The sequence below is a fragment of the Phoenix dactylifera genome, chromosome 11 (assembly GCF_009389715.1).
Source record: "Phoenix dactylifera cultivar Barhee BC4 chromosome 11, palm_55x_up_171113_PBpolish2nd_filt_p, whole genome shotgun sequence".
In the NCBI taxonomy this organism is placed as follows: Eukaryota; Viridiplantae; Streptophyta; class Magnoliopsida; order Arecales; family Arecaceae; genus Phoenix; species Phoenix dactylifera.
In genome coordinates, this window is record NC_052402.1 from 11,835,515 (window position 1) to 11,855,414 (window position 19,900).

The window sequence follows — 19,900 nt, forward strand, 5'->3', positions numbered from 1 at the left end:
GAGTGTCATAATTCATCAAAAACTTCCTTAGAGCTAGAAAAAATGGGTTACAGTGGAAGAAAATGCGGCAAACCTTTCATGTTTTTAAACAACTATAATTTGAATATATATTTTTTTTTTGTGGATTTTTTTTCAATAGTTTTTTTTTAATATATATATATATATATATAACAACTATAATTTGAATATATATATTTTTTTTGTCGATTTTTTTTTAATAATTTTTTTAATATATATATATATATATATTTTTTTTTTAGTACAACTGCGGCTTGACGTGAGTGCAGCCAACTCAAAAAAAAATAAGACGGTGCAAAAGAATAGGCACTGCCCAGCCAAAGCTTCTAGCCCGTGATACTCCACGCTCCCCTGTTGATGTCTCGAGTTTAAACAGAGCCCTCTCGCTCCTTCCGGTATTTCCCACGGTAATAAAAGTCCAAGCAACGCCAACCCATACAGTAAGTTACACGTGCCTAACAACGTGACAACTTCCCTGACGCCAGGTTCTCCCCTCCCTCCTAAATGCCCACATTTATACTCACCCTCTTTGACATGCGTACCCTCTCCCCTCCCCCAAGTGAAAGAAAAGTTGAAGAGCTCAAAAAATGCCTTCCTTTCAAAGAATAAATCAAGGCTATCTGTACGATTAAATTAAAGTCTCAAATTTCCTTTCCAATTTTAGCCAGCACGCCGATACTGATTCTTCCCTTCTTTTCTTGCCGTTCGTTCCTCTAATCCTCTACCCCCACCTCGCATCTTCTTTTGTTTTTCCATTTCAACGCAGTTCCAGTCTTCTCTCTAGGTAAGAGAGAGAGAACAGAGAAAGAGGATTGGAATCATTTTCTTCGGTTTTTTGTTTTATTTTATTCGGTTTGCGTTTTCTTTGTTTCTTGTTTTTGATCGGATCGGCGGCAGCAGTCTTTTTGTGTTCGGGTCTTCAAAATATTCGGATTGGTCGGAGGCGGAGATGGCTGCGGTTGCGGAGAACGCGACCGGCGTCGGCGACCAGTTCGTCCGCCGCCCGTCGTCGTCGCTGCCGCAGCAGAAGCGCGGGGGGTCTTCGGAGGCGGAGTACCAGCGCGACGTGCGCGAGCTCGTCGAGCTGCTCTCCAAATTGAACCCGTCCGCGAAGGAGTTCATCCCCTCCTCCAACGCTTCCGCCAACACCCCGCTTCTGGCGGCCGGCCAGGACGCCGACGCGGCCGCGGCGGCGGCACAGACCACCGCCGGCGGAAGGATGCCAAATGGGCGGCTGTCGGCAGATGCGCCGGTGTTCGTGGCCTCCTCGGATTACTACGGCAGGCCGATCGGTGGGGGGAATCGGTACGCGGCCAGCGGCGATGGCCCGTCCAACAACCAGCAGCCCCGCAGAGTATAGACTTCAATTCTTTCTTTAGATCTTTTTCGTCTTCTGATTTCTTTGTTAGAAATATGTCATCGTGCGCTCGTGCATCGCGGCGATCTGGGGCTTCTAGGGTTTTGGGTTCAATTTTAATTTGTTTTATTCAGTTGATGGATGGCAATTTGGATAGATGCATTTCTTGAAAACTGAAGCAGATGGAGAAAAATTGGATCTCTTGGATACATTGTCTTATATTCCGTAGCATTTTCTTCCTCCTGTTATTCTCGGCCGATAACTTAGGCTGCTTTCATTATTTTGCTGAAGTGTTTGGGCTTTATGCAGAGGAATTTTTTTTTTTTTTTACACAACTTTGTTTGATCTTTTGAATTATTTTTGCAGAGAAAGAACAATTACAACAAGGGGCATCGGAGGTTTAATGATAGGGTTCAAAAAGCGCAGAAGGAGGACCGCATCAGGCGCACTGTATATGTTTCTTATATCGATCATAATGTAAACCATCTAAAATTGCAGTATTTCTTATGTTGATTTATTTTCATCCTACTGTTCTGTAATCTACTGTGATTATGATAAATGTAACTTCAAAATGCTAACTTTCTTAAGCTATTGTGGTGTTAATATTATCATATAATTCCATGTAATGCTTCTGATATTAATTGGCAGGTAAAACAACCGATTTATCTGTATCCTACTGTTCTGTATTTTATGGATATTTTTATAATGAAAAATGCAACTTTAAATATTAACTTGCTTATGTTATTGTAGTTTAACATTATCATATAATTCTGTGTATATGGTACTAATCCAAACTATTTGATTGGTACATATCAGGTCACTGAGGAGCAGCTTGCTGCATTATTTGGTAGCTATGGGAAAGTAAGTTTCTCCATATGTATCCTGAAATTTAACTAATCCATGTTATTGAAGATGTGAATGTTGTAACCACGCAATTCCTAAGAACAGGATGAATGAATATTGCTGACTAGATTTTAGATTGTTACTGTTTATTGACTGTGTGTTATATCATCTTTCTCGTGTTTTGTAGTTTCTTTTGAACAATGGCACTGCTATTTTTTATGAGTTATCCAGTATGACATATGCATACTGATGTTTCATATGCTGACTTTAGCTTCTCACAAGATGATATCGATTGGAGTATTTTAAAGAGATGCTTTATCTATTACTTTTTTTTTCATATTTGAAAGTTTTTATTGGACCGGTGAGATGCTAACAAATGCAGTCTAAGCTAATGAAAAATATGAAATGCTTCCAAAGTCTTCCCTATTTTTCTTTGCTATATTTTGGCAGATTAACAAGCATAAAATCTGAAACTTGCTGTTGAAATGGTGTCTTGTACTTGGTTGTTTGTTGTCTCCTTTATGTATTGGGAGATGGGCCTCTCTAGAGATGGAGGCATATTGAGGGGCCAAAGGCCCGAAGGGCGAAGGCAGAACTAGAGGTGCCATATACACCCCTAAAAGGTCCACCAGGGGTTTGGGATTTTTTTAATCCTTTTGTATTACTTTTTTGAATCCTGATGTATGTACCAGTGAGGCTTTTCAGGGTCTGCTCCAACCTGAGGGTGTGTTGAGAAGCAGTGAGCTAGGGCTTGAGACTATATTTCAGGGCATTTCTTTTTACTCTTTATCTTTAGTGGAGCTTCCTCGATTGTCTCCAAACATTAGTGTAGGTTAGAGATGAACCATGTAAATCTCTTTATGTGCTTTGTGTTTTGTTTGATTTGTGTTCATGCGTTATATCTTTCCTCACTATGAGAACCCTAGGTCTGCGTATTAGCTGCGATATGTATCATTTGTAAAAATGCCCTTTTGTTTTTCAAAAAGATCATGGGTAAGAATGTCACCACGGGAATTTTGGATCATTTGGGCCTGCGAATATGAGATCATAGGTTTTAATTGATAGTTGCATTGATTGGTCGTAGTTGCACGTAGTCGCTTGATTTTACCTATACAACTTAGGTTAGATTAGCTACTATGACTCTTCTAATAGAGGCATATTAAAGAACTATAGTTTAACTCTGCTTTAATCAAATGTACACTCTTTCTGGTAGTGTCTTTTGACAGCGCTTATGTGAGAGAGCAAGATAAGAGTGAGAGAGAGTTTTTCTAGGCAAACTTGGAAAATGAAAAAAGGTGAGGTGCAACTCCATGATGATTTTGGTGTTAGGCGAGAGCTACATCTTTGTGATTGATGAGATAATAAATCTACAAGTCCATGGCATCGAGGGAGGGTTGAAGCCTTGGTTGGTGGCAAAGTCCATGCAGCGGCATGGGGGCTACAGTAGAGAAATGGAATGGATTGGTGGAGCCCATGTTGTAGCTTGGGAATGCAGGCAAGGAGAAGGTCATAAGGGGAGATCTATGAGATCCCTCAAGGACCATGACTTGTAGAGTCCTTACACCATTGGATTTCCAACCAAAATCTGAGGTTTGAGATGATAGAAGACAAGTAGTTTATGCTGTCAGACACTATGAAATCTCCGACTAGGATCTCAACCAAGAATGGAGATCTAATGAAGGAATGGGGAGAGGAAAGGATTAGAGGAAGGATGTAAAGGCGGTGGATAGTGGAAGAAGAGAGTGATTGGGCAAGTGTGGCTTTGGGAGTAAGAGAGCCTTAGGGCTTCTTGGTTATTTTGATAATTAAAACCAATCAAAAGATCAACCATTGGAACTTGATCCACTGATTGAATAACAATAAAAGGTCATTCAGCCATGTGATTAATATCTAACAATAATAAATCTTTTCATCATTATTAAAACTATAATATATATCACCTTTTCAAATCTTATATAAAATTTATATGATTTTACTATATAAAAAAGGGTTTCAAACTATATCGAGCTAAAACTAAATGATCTAGACCTAACTCAAGTTTGACTTGTTTATGTTTCAAGCTTAGAAGTCCACCTCGAGATCTGCTCATTTGATAATGGGGCGAGCGGATTCCAAGCTGAATTTTGAACCAAAGATGTGCTAGCTCACAAACAACTGGGTCATTCAACACCCCTATTATTGAACATGAGCTTGACTTATTTGAGTTTCTGTTCTCTACTCAAGAAGGTATTTAGAGGTAGAGTAATTATGTGGGCATTTATTTGTGTTCCAATTTTGCAGGGTCCACATTCATTGACAAACTAGTTTATTTACTTTTCTGCTAATTTAAAACAGGTCTCCAACATATTCGTATTTTAGAAAGAATGAAGATAAAGGAAAAAACTAAAACTTAGATGAGTCACCTACGACAAATATGGAAAAATATGCTTGTGTAAAAGTACGATATTGCTAAACTCATGGGCTATTTTCAACATTTCAGATTGCCATATCATGATATTTATATACTATGAAACTATATATATTGAAAGTCATAAATAGTATAATAAGCATATAATCAAATTTTGTTGGTATAATTGTATGGAACTCTGGGTAATTTTTAAGCAACCAAACAAAGCATAATTGATACAACAGATATGGTTCATTTTTGTATATTTTGGAGGAAATTCAAGTGGTTTATTTGCAAAAGGGGCTTAGCAAAGATATACTCATTTGTTCTCTTGTATCGTTTTGACAGGTCACAAAATGCAAACATTTCATTCTAACCTTAATTTGGACAATATATTATGTGCTTCCTTTATCATAAAGCCTGGAGCAAGTCAGATAAAATTATTTCTTTAATTTTTTTGTTAAAGTAAAACCAGGCTGTTGCTTCTCTTATTTGTTTGTCCTGGAGATTCTTGAATGTTTATTTGATAAGGTGATAATTGTGGTGGACTGTCAGTTGTTGAGTGTTTGTCGATTTGATTTATGATATGTATCCGTTTTGGTATATTTTGGAGGAGATCCAAATGGTTTCATTCAAAATGCAGCCAAACAAGGGTATATTCATTCAGCCTATTTTAATTGGTGTCCAGACTCAAAAAATGGAAACATTTTGATGAAGTGTTGCATGTTTCATTATTGGCTAAACTGTAGCTAGTCAGCTGATATTAATGCATAATTTTGTGTGAGATTTGGTAGCACACTGTTGATAAAGTAATTTTAGAAAAGTGAGACTGTTGTCTTTGTTGTTTGTTTTTCTACTTAATGCTTGTTGTTCTGGAAGGTGATGTTAGTTGTTAAGATAGTTGTTCAAGGTTTCCTTGGGTTTTAGGGGCATATTACTTTGTTCAACCTAATGTAGAGTCAGTTGGATTATAGTTATCCTCCCATGTCTAGGTGAGAATGCTGTTGCCTTTTATGACAATATTCAGGCATTGATGAAACAATGTGTTGGTTGGCTTTGTTTCTAAATGAAATAGAACCCTACTGAGCTAACTACATAGGGACAAGGGCTTCCCTCTCTCCACTTCTCCTCCGGTATAGGTATGGAGGTTTCTTAATAATGATCTGCCCTCATCCGATCTTGATAGCACTGTTCTTGGTCATCTTCCTCTTTGTTCTTGTGCATGACTTGAGACAGACTTCTTCTCGATGGCATTGGAGAGACTTGATGGTCATATAGCAGTCTGAGCGGCCATTCTCTTTCTGGCTTATAGATTCTCTTAAGTCAGCAGATTGTGTAATGTGTTGGTTAAGGAAAGGATTCAATACTGCTGAAAATGTTCCTTCAGATCTATTTTGTGTTCTTGAACTAAATTTCTCATTCAAGGACTCCCAGTTTTGTTATCCCTAGAATCCAGTTATGGGTGATAAAATGGAGTTCCATAAATTTTAGTGGTGCAGACGAGTTGAGCCAATCTGAGTAGTTCGCTGCTCAGGTTCAGGTTGCTCTGTGCTGGGGTGGACAAGCTTGAGTGGATCTTAACAGGTCTTCGAGTGTTGTTTGTATGAGATCAGGGCCGAGCTTGAACAAGCTTCTTATGGAGCCGAGCCAAGATCCTATTTACTTTCACATGCCTTAGTGTTCAGACCTGGCTGATTTATGAAATGAGCTTTAGAATCTGTTGGAGCATGGTTTCGTAGCTGAGCCAAGCCCAAATAATCCAGCCAAGCAGATCCCAATCAACTCATGAAAATCTCAGATTACTTCCAGCCTTATATTTTTCATTTGGTTCTCGTTAGGTTTGGTAGGTACATTATTTTGTTTGACCCAAGTTTTTAATTATTTTTGGAGAATGTGAAATTCCTATACTATTCACTGAGCGAAAATTGTGTGCGGGACTGCCTTGTTTGTTTCTTTGATGACAAATTGCATTTTTTGAGATCACCTCTAGTTGCAGCAAACAATTTGATTTCAGGAAATATTTGTTAAATTGATGTGGTCATGCTCCTTATGAAACTGTAACTTGATTGGACATTTAGATTTTCATTTGGAACCCTCAGTTCAAACTTCTTTTTTAAAAATAATTCTTCAGCAACTCATAACTTTTTCATCCAGCATTGCCTCAAGCTTCTAGAGTGATTCTTTCTCACATATATTCCTTAAAGGAATGTCGAGTGTGACTGATGTAAACACCCTTTATATGTAATCATAGGGAAGTACTTGAAAGAGAAGAGTTTTTGGAAATTTGTAGCTTGGTGATTGATTTTTAAGTGCTATTTTTGGGTCAGTTGGTCATATAACTCAAAATCTAAAATCATCATGTGATATTTTTCAAGACTGCAGACCACCAGTGTATTTTAGGGTCCACCATATCCATTGAACTTGGATCCAATTTTATTTTTGTGCCTACAAAAACTTTAGAAAAAAAGGGTGATATTCTGATTATTGATCTGAATTTAACTTTGGTGTGGGACCAAATAGATAACCTGTATGATTTTAATGCTTAAGTTATTTGTCAACCTTATGTTTCATGAATATGAATACATCTTGGATTGTAATCCGGCATGCAGTGGAGCTGTACATGCCCCCCCCTCAACTCTATTGTGATCTCATTTTCGTATGCCGAAACTTGATAAAATTTGGGCCTCATAAGGTCTCTGGATGGAGAAAGTGGGGATTGCTTCATCACCCCCTATGTCCATTTATGTCAAACAGTTTATATTTGGTTGCAAAGATTTTATACTTAATAATGATTACACCACAAAGCTGGTAACTTTTTCTTTATGTCACTTGGATATCCTAGTTAACGATTATGCAACAAACTGGCAACATTTTTTCCTGAAAAAGACAATACATCCTTAAAAAAACGAGGGGGGGGGGGGGGGGGGGGGGGTAAATGGGGGTAGTTCTGGTCATGTCTAAAAAAGCATATAATATCTTTCAGATGTTGCGGCTCTGCCTATCAATAGAACTATTATCTGCGGGATCTCTACCTGACCAGGATGGAAATATTTTACTGGTATGCTGGCAAAATTTGGCTGCTTGGCAATGGCAGGTCATATCTGACCCTTATCCCAGGCTTATTCACAGACCAGACTAGTTATCAAAGAATATCTGTGTTCTGTTTGGTATGATGCCAATACCTAAGGTGATAACGCATCCAAATATCTAGGTGATGATGCATAGTTCGTAATGGTTTCAAGGCTTTATTCTATCTTTTCTTGAAGCCTCTTGCATCTTATTAGTGGATGGGCAGTATAATGAGTCAATGACTGTTGTCCATCTGAAGAATTACAAGTGCAATCATGGTATCTCACATCCAGGTCGCGGCAGCTATAGGAGAAGCTCTATTAGTAAATTAATAAATACAAGTAAGATTTTTCAGGCTGTAGGACACATCTCTTTCACTTTCTATAAACTTGTGGTGGAAATTTGGGCTTATAAGACAACTCTGAATTTTTATTGTTCTTATCATGCTTCTCTTTAAATTTTCCCTATGAATTTTCATATATTTGTATTGAGTTTACATATATATGTTTTATTGCATTTCCTCTGTTAATTCAATTACAAGTTAGTCTGTGGGAGAATGTTTGACAACTTTGAATGTTCATTCTGAAGGTACTTGATTGCCGTATTTGCTGTGATGCTAACTCAGTTCTTCGATTCGCATTTATAGAGTTTGTTAATGAACGTAAGTTTACTTGTGTTATCTTAACCTTAGCACCTATATAGTGGTCTTATGCTTTTTACAAAAGGAATTAGAGCAATGGACTATTTCTAACAGATGGTGCAAGAGCAGCATTAAATCTTGATGGGACCGTGCTAGGTTACTATCCTCTAAGAGTGCTACCTTCAAAGACTGCCATTTTGCCTGTGAATCCTACACTTCTTCCACAGGTAAGATTAGTGATTCTCGTGCTGCATTTCTAAAATTATCACAGTATATTGTTTGTCTTAAAAATATAGCATTCTCTGTTACAAAACTTCTGAGTTTTGAGATTGAATACAGTCTGAAGATGAAAGGGAGATGTGTTCACGGACAGTTTATTGCACTAATATTGATAAAAAGGTAGAGTAGCTTCTTCTCGACTCTTATATCATATGACTATTGTCAAACTTCTGCTGGTTTGCACATTTTAAGAAAAATATGTGCAAAATAGAGTACAACTGGTTGATTTTGTTTACAACATAAAGAAAAAACATGTTAATTATGTAGAAGTCAATCGTATCTTCAAAATCGTGCAGCTGGATTGCTTTATTTCTAGTTAAATGCATTCTTTTCTTTATCGATTATAATTTTGGTTTTTCTTCTTTTGCAGGTTACTCAGACAGATCTAAAAGAATTCTTTCAGTCCTGCTGTGGTGAGGTCAGCACAGTGCCTTCTGTCTGGTATTTTTCTCATCAGTAGGTTAAGACAATCATGTTTAAGACACATTTTTCTTAATGGTTAGCATTATTTTTTTTCTATGCAGGTTTCTCGCTTGAGACTTCTTGGGGATAATGTGCATTCAACTCGCATAGCATTTGTTGAGTTTGTTCAGGTATTTTGCATTGCCGAACTGATCATATTTTATTTTTCTCTGATTTGGAATTTGATAGTCTTGTTGGTGATGTTCAAATATTATCCTGCTTTTACCTTTTTGGGGTTTGGATGTTCATGTATTCTATTGCGCATCTGCATAATATGCCTATTGTATTGTTTCTAAACTTCTAATGTTCATGTTTTGCTTTGTGATAGTCGAAATAATTTTCTCAGCTGGCTTGCCTCATGGAATCAAGCAGAAGTTAGTGAATCTATTCAGATTTAGGCAATGCTATGTAATTGCGATGAACATAATGTGCTGAGTTGAGGTTCATGTGTTTGCACTTATGTATTTTCTTATCCAATTGTTTGGTTCAGTGTTCTTGAACTTGCTATTCCATTTGTACATCTCATAATGCTGCTTACAGATGATTACTTATCACTTACATTTCTTTCAAAATTCGTGACTGGCTATTTAACGATCGTATTTTCATCATGATCTATCATATAACTGAAAATGATGTTTCAGTTGAACATCTATTGAAAGATAATTCATCAATATTCTTTTGTAAATATAAGTCTATTAATCAATATTGCAACCAAGTGTTATTAACATCCTGAACAAACCTCAACTATATTTGACCAGAATCATGATCACCAATCTTCATCCCATTAGTGGGGGTTAGCTTCATCCTTCATCCTTATCAAGAACTGTAAGCTATAAATACAAGCTTGTTAAAAATCATTAATTACACATTTCATTCGGCTTTTCTTAGGAACCTTCTATTCTTTTCTGATAGGTTGAAAACTTTAGGGCCTTCCCTTACTGAGGGTACAGTGTGCCTGTTTCATCACAATTTGTTCTTTATTACTTTAGCCTCTTTGACCATGGCTGCTAAACTTACCTAGTTCCTGAAGTAACGATGCAAGTTCAAATTTATTAAAACTTATTATGAGTTGGAAGCATCTTGCTTATGTTTCTGTTGCATCTTGTTTTGTTTCTCCTTTGTATCTTTCTCAATTCTGATTTATAGTTGAGAAAAGGCTTCTTCTGTAGCAATAAGGAGCTGAAACTAGACAGTCTTCTTTCTCCTTTGTTACTTGCCTTCATCTTCTAAATATTCAGCCAGGTGCTGGTTTGAAATGTATGGCATGATGCAAGGTTGAGAGGGTGGTGGAACCTGAGATTGCTCCAACATGGAGTGCAGCACTAAGTGTGCACTGGGTAAAAGAGTGGCCATGTGGCCGTTTTGGTCCGGACTGCATCAATTGCTTGACCTTTTGGTGAATCCTTTTGATTTATCAAAAACAGTGTGATTGTAAGCTTCCATCATCCATGCCTATGGATGATGAAGTGATACCATACAGTTCCCTTGCTCTCAATATAAGATGGAGTCATCCATTTTGGAGGAGCCTGTGCCCAGGTGTAACTACTAGACATTAGCTAGTGTGTCTTTTCTTCTCTGTCCTAAAGTAGACATGAAGTTTCACTAGAGTGATTGTTGGATGGAATATCAGTTGGCTGAATGACAAAGCTGTCCTCTTTCAGGTAAGATACGGCATCAATTGGCTAAAAAAGAAATTTCTTAAATGATTTTCTAGGATATAAATATCTGAGGTTGGACCACATGGAATTTGGAAACGCTTAAAGCAATGAATATGTTGAGATACAATCTGGCTGGAGCATGTGCGTTGTTTAGTATTTGTGGTTTTTGTTGTGCAGTTATATTTTATATGCAAGATGTTTTGTGGATGCAAATTTTTTGTTCGTCATCTGAGGCAAAAGTAGGGTATATCATAGAATTCCAAAGAATGATCTAGAACTGAATTTTTCTGGGAGATAGATTAGCAAGTATTTATTTGGAAAACCTGCAAGTGATGCGGATGGAACAACAGGAGATTACTTTAACTAGATAAGGACTTGGAAAGAGAAAACCCTTAGGGTGAAATGACATTCCAATCATGGTTGCAAAAGATGCTATATGCTGGGCCAATACCAACACAGCACCTAGGTTGGCAGAACACCTGAGTCCATTTTCAATTAAAGGACTCTTTGAAGTCCCCTTTTTATTGGGTTTCAGTAGGGAAGGCGTGGTGCTGGTTGCAGCCGACACTCCCCATCTCAACGACACTTAAGTCCTTGATTCTGGTATTGGTGGAAGATTGTTATAGATCTTTTAATGAGATTTTGAAATCTAGCAAGATAGCTCATGATTGAGGAAGCACAGTGATCTCTTGTTAAGGATAACATGTACGAAAATTCACTAGATATCATGGTGCCATAAATAGAGCCATAATATGGTGTAATAAGGCTAGTTGGCACAACAAAGTTTGAAACAGGTAACAAGCATATCAACAAACTAGTTTGGTTTTTTTCCCGGGGAGTGACAAGTCGAAGCAATTTTCTTGCATAGCAAATTGGTCAAAGAAGAGATTCTTATGTGGGATTATTCATTTGGTACAAAGTGCTTTGTAGAAGAATAGCATCATTGGGGTCTACATTGGAGATTATTACATAGGTTGTGCTAAGGTCAGAATCAAGCGTGTGACTTGTGGTGTGAATGAGTAGTTTTCATTTTAGTTGGATTGGATAAGAATTGAACCCAAGTTTGTACCTCTTTATGCTGGTAACGGACATGTGGATGACAGACTTCTGACAGGAGACTACTTGGTGTTCGTAATTTGCAATCGATAGTGTTATTGGTAAGGGTTAATGCTTGATTGTAGATATTGAGGAAAACTTTGGATGACAAAGAAGTAAAAATTAGCTGTGCAAAAACAGATTATTTTGATTTCTTTTAGTACTTTATTTGTTTATCTGTTCAAGGGGCCTGAAGGCAGTTTTATGCACAACAAAAATATACAATCCGTATAACCTCCTAAGGTGCTGCCCTGCATCTTGTGCTTTATTCATATTTTTCATTCTTTATAGCATCTCTTTGTAATGGTGACTGCAGATGTCGATATTAGCCATCTCATAAATGGTCTATGACTCTATATGCATCTCCATCTATTTGTTGAATCAAATCTCTCAATTTGTTTCTGCATTGTGGCGTTAATTACCCTTGAGGGTACGCATTATCCTTCTCATCCAACTTTCCAATTTTTGTGTCTCCACTTGAAGTTGCAGTCTTGTAATATAAAGCTCTTAGCTTTCTCCAGGCCTAGCTTCCAAACTGAATTGTATCTGGCAAAACCAGTATCCTTACACAAAAAGAATCCTTCAGTCGCCTTTTAGAATGCACTAAGTTCACCTATACTCCTTACTAGCAATCAGTCTTCTAGGTTTTGTGGCAGACCATTGTCCTGCTCCAATTTACCTTGAGCTGACTTCACATCAAGATCTGGACACTTCATATAAATTACGGTCTTCCTATTGAACTCCCAGCTACTTGGTGACGTAGAATGGAAGAAGAAAGAGATAGATTGAGAAAGAAGAAGAAAAAGAAGAGGGAGAAAGGAGGGGGAGAGAAAGAAGAGCAACTCAATAATCTGTATTCTCAACGATGCAATCTATCTTCTCAATAATATAGCAATAAATTTTTATAGGCATCCTAGGGGAGAAAAGAGGAGGAGAGAGAGAGAAAGAAGAGCAACTCAATAATCTGTATTCTCAATGTTGCAATCTATCTTCTCAATAACATTACAATAACTTTATATAGGCATCCCAAAAAACTAATAAAGTAAACCTTAGAGTCCACATAAAAATAAAATTCTAGAATCCAAATAAAAATAAAAGTCTCTAATTTGCATATTTGCATCTAATGTAAGTGCGCTTAAATTCCTTATTAATGGATGCTCCTCCTCCACTTAGTTTTTTAAAGTTGTGTGCTTGTGGATATTAGCCATCATATATGAAGTGTGGATATGGATGCTAGACACATATATGACACAGTTCGGATACGTTGATACCTCAAATCTTGAAAAGTAGGTTATGCTATGCCTAGAATACAATCATGAACAAATATTTAAAGTTGCGTGCCTGTGGCTATTAGCCATCATATATGAAGTGTGGATATGGATAGTGACATAGAAATGACAAAATATAGATACGCTGATACAACAAATCTTGAAAAGTAGGTTGCACTACGACTAGAGTACAATACCGAACAAATCTGTATCTTTTACTTTTATGCAAAAAAAAAGAATCAACACAAATAATAATGTTATTTACAAAGTCCATTGCTTAGTCATCATTTAAGTCTATCACAATCTATACTTTATGTAATAGTATCAACATCACAGACACGAACTGTAAATTAACAATTCATCACAAAAAGATCAGCATCATTAGAGAGAGAGACCTCATCTGTTGAGGCATAGCGAAGCATCTCAGATGTAACTGGGAGGTATCCCAAGTCGTTTTTAAAAATTTTAAATAATAGAATACTTCAAATTAGTTATTCTGTGTATCCTAGAAGTATCTGGCCGCTATGGGTAATTGATGTGGAAACGACATGCAATTTGCTGTATTTGTGCTTCATAGGCCATCATTTATGTGAAAATGACATCACAATCAAATTTTCAAGTTTGAATGTTTCATATTGTACAATGAAATGATGTTGTCATGTTTCTAAACCTCTTTTCTGGGATTTAATGAATCACTAATTGCATCAACATCCATCTGTGGCAGGCAGAAAGTGCCCTTCGAGCTCTGAATTGCAGTGGGATGGTTCTTGGATCTCTTCCTATTAGGTACAGTCTTCAAGTCTGCCACTCAATTGAGATTACTTTGATTATGATTTCCATTGCCATGACTTTTGTCTGTATGGCCCTTAGGTTAAGTCCTTCGAAGACTCCGGTCAGGCCTCGTGTTGCTCGCACAATGCAGTAGCTGCAGTTTACTTTATATTCGAACTGATGGGCCAATTTTCACTACTGGAGGAACTTTGTTGTCTGGGAAGGGCTGATGACATTTGACTCTGCTTTATTGGCGGAAAGCATTTTTTCCCCACAACTAAAAATGACCCACCTTCCTGCTGGCTTTGTTGTTTAAACAAGACCTGTCTTGTGGCTTTACAGATGTTGTTATCTGTTTTATTTGTTATTTATTTGCGTGGTAAGAACTAAGGAGTGTCGTGGTAAGAACTCAGTAGCTGGTGATCTCAACCAGCATAGTTTTCTGCGGGAACCTGGAAACTGTGCTGCTCATCTTTCATTAAAGACAAACTTTTCTGATTATTCTAATGATTTTAGTTGTGAATTTTGGTTTCTTATTTGCAATTGCTCCTTTATTAATATATAATCAGAACCTATTGCAGGTTGAGTTCGTTGAAGCCAAAAAAACCAAAAATGGGTACATGGAAAATAGTTAGTCTTTGCATGATAACATCCAATTAAAAATTTGATCAAGAAACTTGTTTAATTGGTAGATGGTGATATCAGCATTTGTATGATGCTGTTGAGATGTTAGGGTAGTAGCAGTTCTTGCTTCAAGAGGAGAAATTCTTACTGTTTACAAGAGACAGGAGCCTCTATTTTTGTGAAATCGACCATAGCAATATATGACTGTGATGAGTTTCAGCTGGTCCTCCGGAACTAGGCTCCTGCTCTTGAGACATTGGTTTGGCCGGAATCATTTTTATGATTGTTCCTTCTCCTTGATGGAAATACCTGTTCCTGTGATGCTGAAAACTGATGCAACAAGGCCCTTTCTGATTTGTTCGTCCGTAACGTGAGCCTGGAGTAGACTACAGCAGCAGTAGACTTTTGACGTAGTGTTTTCCATGCATAGCTATCATATCAATGGTTGAGTCGTATGACACTCACATGGTTATCATGATGTATGGTTTGTACATGTATTTCTTATTACACTTGCGTCTAATAATTTATAAAATCTATATCTATATCCAATTAAATTAATAGCATTAGGGAAATCGTTTATCTCATATGAAAATTTAAATTGTGCTGGGAGAGAAACGAAGATGCACATAATTTTTTTGTCGGTTGTTATATCACTTAAGATTATTTTAATAATTTTAAAAAAAAAAAATTAATGTGATATTTGGATTTTATTTAAGATTAATGGTTTGACTAACGTTTTAGTATGTTAGAGGTTGAAATGTTGGATAATTACAAACATTAAGAGGGTTAGTGTTAGTTTTTTCAAACTATTAGATGTAAATATAATTTATTTTAACAATGGAGCAGGCAAACGGGCCAATTTTTATGTTGCTTAAGGTTTTTGGACCAATCATGTAAGATGGTACTTCAAAATCTTGGTCACCATGTATAGACTCGGAAATGAGACTTGGTGATCGCTAAAAAAATCCTTCAGCCATCCATCCCGAGCGACCGAGTCAATTCGTCTCGCAATCAGTCAACCACATGCCGTCCTCAACCTTTAGCAGCCTTACCATTTGCAATCATTCCTAAATCCTCGAGCGTGATAGAGGGAGGCATTAATGGAAGGCAAAGAAGTAACTCCCTGCGGGTCATCCGGCGCATAAATAGCGTTCCCCTCTTCCCATCCTGTGCTGCGCCTTCAAACCCTCTTCCCCACAGACATGAGAGGAGCTCAAAAGAAAATTAAAGGGACAGTATCCAATTTAACACAAGGCCTTTCTCTTTATTTGGAATCTGGAATTTTTAAGGAACGTTATCGATGAACTCCGTCATGTATAAATGCCCCTCCATTTTTTCTACTTCAGACTGCCTTCCTACCCTCTTCTCAGAACAGAATCAAAGAGAAGCTGTCCTAGAGAAGCTTCTCTCTCTCTCTTTTTCCAAGAGAGTAGGAAGGAATGGCCTCTTCCTCTATCCACATTTCTATCTCCAATACCAACCTTTCAAAAATTACCAGACCTGATCTTTCTGCGATCAGGATGACCGCCACATCCACCAAAGTAATTTTGCCCTCCCAATCCATCTCCAGATCAAGCAACCTGCGACTTCCTTCCAGTTCTTCTCCCCTGCGCTGCACCTCAATCCTTGATCATGTCCGCATGGCTCCCGAACCACCAAACAAGCCTCGAGAAGATCCATTAAGGATCGCCATCATTGGATTCGGAAACTTTGGGCAGTTCATAGCTAGAGGGCTCGCGAGGCAGGGCCACAACGTGCTTGCGACGTCGAGAACGGACTACTCACAGTATTGCAATCGACATGGGATCCAATTCTTTCGGTAAGCAATGCTGAATGAAAGCTTGTCATCCTACTTTCTAATGCACAAGGGAGGGACGTGGAAATCATAGGCATGCTTCTTCATAATTTTGATCCATTTCAGGAGCCTGGACGCAATGTGTGAGGAGCAACCGGACATTGTGCTCGTCTGTACTTCCATCCTGTCGACGGAGGGTGTCATTCGTAGGATCCCACTGCACAAGCTCAAGCCTGACACCATCTTCGCCGACGTTCTATCCGTCAAGCAGTACCCCAGAAATCTATTCGTCGAGGTAAGCAGAAGTAATTTTGCATGGCGATCGAGTATGTATGAGATCATAAGAATGGTGTTTCCTATATCTCAATTCCCAGCAAAGGTGTTCTCTTGTAGTTTGAATTTTAAATTGCGTACGAGCTAACGGTCACTTTTATTGCATTTTTTTTTTTCTTTCGTTAAAGGTTCTTCCGCCGGAATTTGGGATAGTGTGCACGCACCCAATGTTTGGGCCCGAGAGTGGGAGGCATGGCTGGGTGGGGCTGCCCTTCGTCTATGACCAAGTCCGGGTCCGTCCTCACAGCTTGCAAGCTCGGAATTGTGCCCGTTTCTTGAACATCTTTGAGAAAGAGGTTAGTAACCTATGAGTCTCAATTGATCATAATGATCTAAACATGTGCTAATCTTAGACCGCATTGGACCGCATCGCACTTAAATCATGTCGAACCAGGATAACCTGGTCGGCTGAGCCAAATTGTCGATTGTAGTTCAATATGACAAGGACCATCTCTGCTACAAAATCATGATATTCCCCGTTATTTTTTTGAAATAATAAATTATGACTTCAAGAATATATATATTTTGTCCGATTATGAAATGAAATCTTACATAAAATTCTTAAATCACGAGATCGAAAATTTTTGTTTCGAGTACTTTTTCTAAAATTTTTTGTATATCCTCTATTGATCATTGCTTTTAATCTTCTTATTCTAGTAAACAAACATGTTCTAGAAAATCTCGACCTTCATAGTGGTTATGAAGTAGTGCAATTTTTTGGTGAAAGAAAAAGAAAAAAATTGATGCCAGTTTCACAACCACTTCATGTAAAATCCAAGCATGATTTGAAAATAGAGCAATTGTATACTTCACCATTCCACTGGATTTTATATGCACATGTCAAGTAAGAAAGAAATTTATATTTATGTTTCCCAGCAATGTAAAGAAATTAACCAACTTTTTTCCAATTTCTTAAGCAGGGTTGTAGGATGGTGCATATGTCATGTGAAGAACATGATCGCTATGCTGCCGGCAGTCAGTTCATTACCCACACAATTGGAAGGTAAAATGATGTATGCTGATATGCTAGTTCTAGTAGGGAACATAAAATATTTATAACAAACTTTAACGTAACCAGAATAATACCCTACATTTATAAAATAATTTTCTTCTATAAAATATATATATATATATATATACCCATTCAATTACTTAAATAAACTACAATCATCTAGCTTTTTTTTCCAACAATTGATATCTTACTATAACCATCTAACTTTTTGCCAACAATTGATATCTTGTCTCATCAACATATAGAAATAAGGGATTTCTCTATTTTTGAAGGATTCTCTCTTCTCTATCCATTCCTACTCTTTCGATCTATTAGAATTAGGATCAGTTTTATGGATACTATTTCGCCAAATATTCCTATTTAGGTTAATATTATTCCGAGTTTTTTTATATCGTTTTGTACAATCTCCATCTATGTCACCTCAAGTCTTCTTCTCCTTTTTCTTATCACCTTCGGCACAAAACCAAAGTATCTATCCTTTTTAGAGCTTTCTTCTATCTTTGTTGTACATATTGGTACCATCTCAATCAGTTTTTCATTACTTTATCCTTAACTTGTGCAACTCCTACAACTTCTTTAATATACTTATTTTTTATTTTATTTTTCTTGTATTATCATACATCCATAAACTCCTTCCTATTATACTTGTTTTCATCTATCTTCTTCACTGCCTAACACTCTGATTAATACAGTATGATAAGTTTTATTGGTGTTTTATATTTTTTTTAAAAAAAATCTTAAGGGTATTTGCCTATCACATAATGTTCCAAAAGCATCTCTCTCTCCACTTCATCCAACGGCTTTAATTTTATGACATTTATCTTCATTTATCTTCACAAACTCTGACATTTATCTTCAAGATGCAGGATCCTATCACATCTGAATCTGGAGTCAACACCCATTAACACAAAGGGATATGAGACCCTCCTGAACCTGGTAATTAAATTCACACATTGTTGAATTTTACTTGGAGTTCTTACACAAAAGCTCCTGTGATGACTAGTTTACTAATATCTTGATCCTACTGCAATGGCAATGGCAATGGCTTTCTTCTGCTTTGCAGACAGAGAATACAGTCAGTGACAGTACGGATCTCTATTTTGGGCTCTTCATGTACAATGTGAACGCCACAGAGCAGGCAAGTGTGCCCTCTTCACAAACTTACTCTAGTCATAACTCATAACCCCCACCTCCCCACAACCCCACCCGACACCTAACACGCGCGCGCGCCGAGTCTTATCCAGATTAATAGCTATTGGGAATGAGATACAGAATTTCTTCTAGCACTCAAAGTAAAATGATGGTAGACAATTGTAGGGGATGGATTTGATAGAATAACAGACAGATGTGGGATGTCGCTTTTATCAGCATAACATCAGATGGACCCATCAAATATTAAAATGCTATCTTTTACGGATACAACTAATGTCACATTGATGAATACATGCATTGCATACACATATCAACACATATACTTTGATACATATATCCATGCATGCATATGCACATATATATATATATATATATATATTTGAATTATGTAGTATGAGTACTTTTTTGTACATTCACATGTATATATGGCCGGAAGTTTTCGCATTATTGTGCAAGATATGAACGTATCCATCTTCAAATTATGAGTAGTATCATTTTTTGAGCACACCACGAACCAAATTTCAGTCTCTAAGTTGAATGATACCGACTATGGTGCAACCGCGTGTATTAAAATGACTGGCACATGAATATAAATGATGTAATTTTGCATCTGAATAATTATATGGCGTTAATTGTAGTTGAAGATGTGGCATAATGATGCAGATTGCTAACCTTGATAGAGCATTTGAGACCGTGAAGCAGAAGCTCTTTGGAAAGCTCCATGACATTCTAAGAGAACAAATTGTGGAGAGGATACCAATGCCGGGGACACCCACAGCTACAAGGGTGATGGATCCCCACTTCCTACGTGATGCTAACCGAATGGAAGGCCTAACCTCCTTAATTGTACCCCGACGCTCCGAACATGTGAAATGAATGGAAGACATCTCGCAACAACCCTCACCCTCAAGGTCCCCAAGTCTCAGATAGAGAGAGAGAGAGAGAGAGAGAGAGAGATTAAAATATAAACATGTCAAATTTTGTTTTTTTGTTTTTGATTTTTGGTTGGCGAATTGAGCCAATTCTCGCAAGCAGTGTTGCTGTACCAGATTCTTGGAGCCTTCTTAAACCGGAAAATCTGCTCATTTATTTCCTTCATATATTCAAACTAGTCCATTCCATTTGATCCGACGGTACA

The 19,900-nt window shown here is 37.4% G+C and overlaps 2 protein-coding genes across 5 annotated transcripts; both read left to right on the plus strand.

Annotated features, from left to right (window-relative positions):
• Positions 1–534: 534 nt before the first annotated feature.
• LOC103709455 (polyadenylate-binding protein-interacting protein 9-like) lies at positions 535–14,369 on the plus strand. Of its 4 annotated transcripts, none has more exons than XM_039131618.1 (11): positions 535–802; positions 916–1,372; positions 1,742–1,852; positions 2,192–2,236; positions 8,262–8,334; positions 8,428–8,540; positions 8,653–8,712; positions 8,963–9,010; positions 9,117–9,185; positions 13,800–13,861; positions 13,946–14,369. In XM_039131618.1, the coding sequence occupies exons 2-11, from the start codon at positions 968–970 to the stop codon at positions 13,998–14,000; spliced, it is 1,041 nt and encodes a 346-aa protein (XP_038987546.1). In that variant the 5' UTR covers positions 535–802; positions 916–967; the 3' UTR covers positions 14,001–14,369. The 4 variants fall into 4 exon arrangements, 3 of the variants coding, with proteins under 3 accessions (XP_038987546.1, XP_008793005.1, XP_008793006.1); XM_008794784.4 differs by having other exon boundaries at positions 536–802; positions 919–1,372; XR_604447.4 differs by having other exon boundaries at positions 535–1,372; positions 8,963–9,033.
• A 1,432-nt stretch (positions 14,370–15,801) lies between these two features.
• Positions 15,802–19,860, plus strand: LOC103709458 (arogenate dehydrogenase 2, chloroplastic-like). Its single transcript, XM_008794793.4, has 7 exons — positions 15,802–16,289; positions 16,392–16,560; positions 16,727–16,894; positions 17,519–17,601; positions 18,477–18,546; positions 18,674–18,748; positions 19,426–19,860. Exons 1-7 carry the CDS (start codon positions 15,910–15,912, stop codon positions 19,636–19,638), a joined length of 1,158 nt encoding a protein of 385 aa, XP_008793015.2. The 5' UTR covers positions 15,802–15,909; the 3' UTR covers positions 19,639–19,860.
• The last annotated feature ends 40 nt before the right edge of the window (positions 19,861–19,900 follow it).

What these genes read in the sequence shown, in the direction of transcription:
- LOC103709455 (XM_008794783.4), top strand. Translation starts at nt 968, where the DNA reads ATGGCTGCGGTTGCGGAGAACGCGACCGGCGTCGGCGACCAGTTCGTC. An exon ending in TTTCTTATATCGATCATAAT is followed by an intron (nt 1,853 to 2,191) that starts GTAAACCATCTA and finishes GGTACATATCAG; the next exon opens with GTCACTGAGGAGCAGCTTGC. An exon ending in CATTTGTTGAGTTTGTTCAG is followed by an intron (nt 9,186 to 13,799) that starts GTATTTTGCATT and finishes CATCTGTGGCAG; the next exon opens with GCAGAAAGTGCCCTTCGAGC.
- LOC103709458 (XM_008794793.4), top strand. Translation starts at nt 15,910, where the DNA reads ATGGCCTCTTCCTCTATCCACATTTCTATCTCCAATACCAACCTTTCA. An exon ending in CATGGGATCCAATTCTTTCG is followed by an intron (nt 16,290 to 16,391) that starts GTAAGCAATGCT and finishes GATCCATTTCAG; the next exon opens with GAGCCTGGACGCAATGTGTG. An exon ending in ATGAGACCCTCCTGAACCTG is followed by an intron (nt 18,547 to 18,673) that starts GTAATTAAATTC and finishes TCTGCTTTGCAG; the next exon opens with ACAGAGAATACAGTCAGTGA.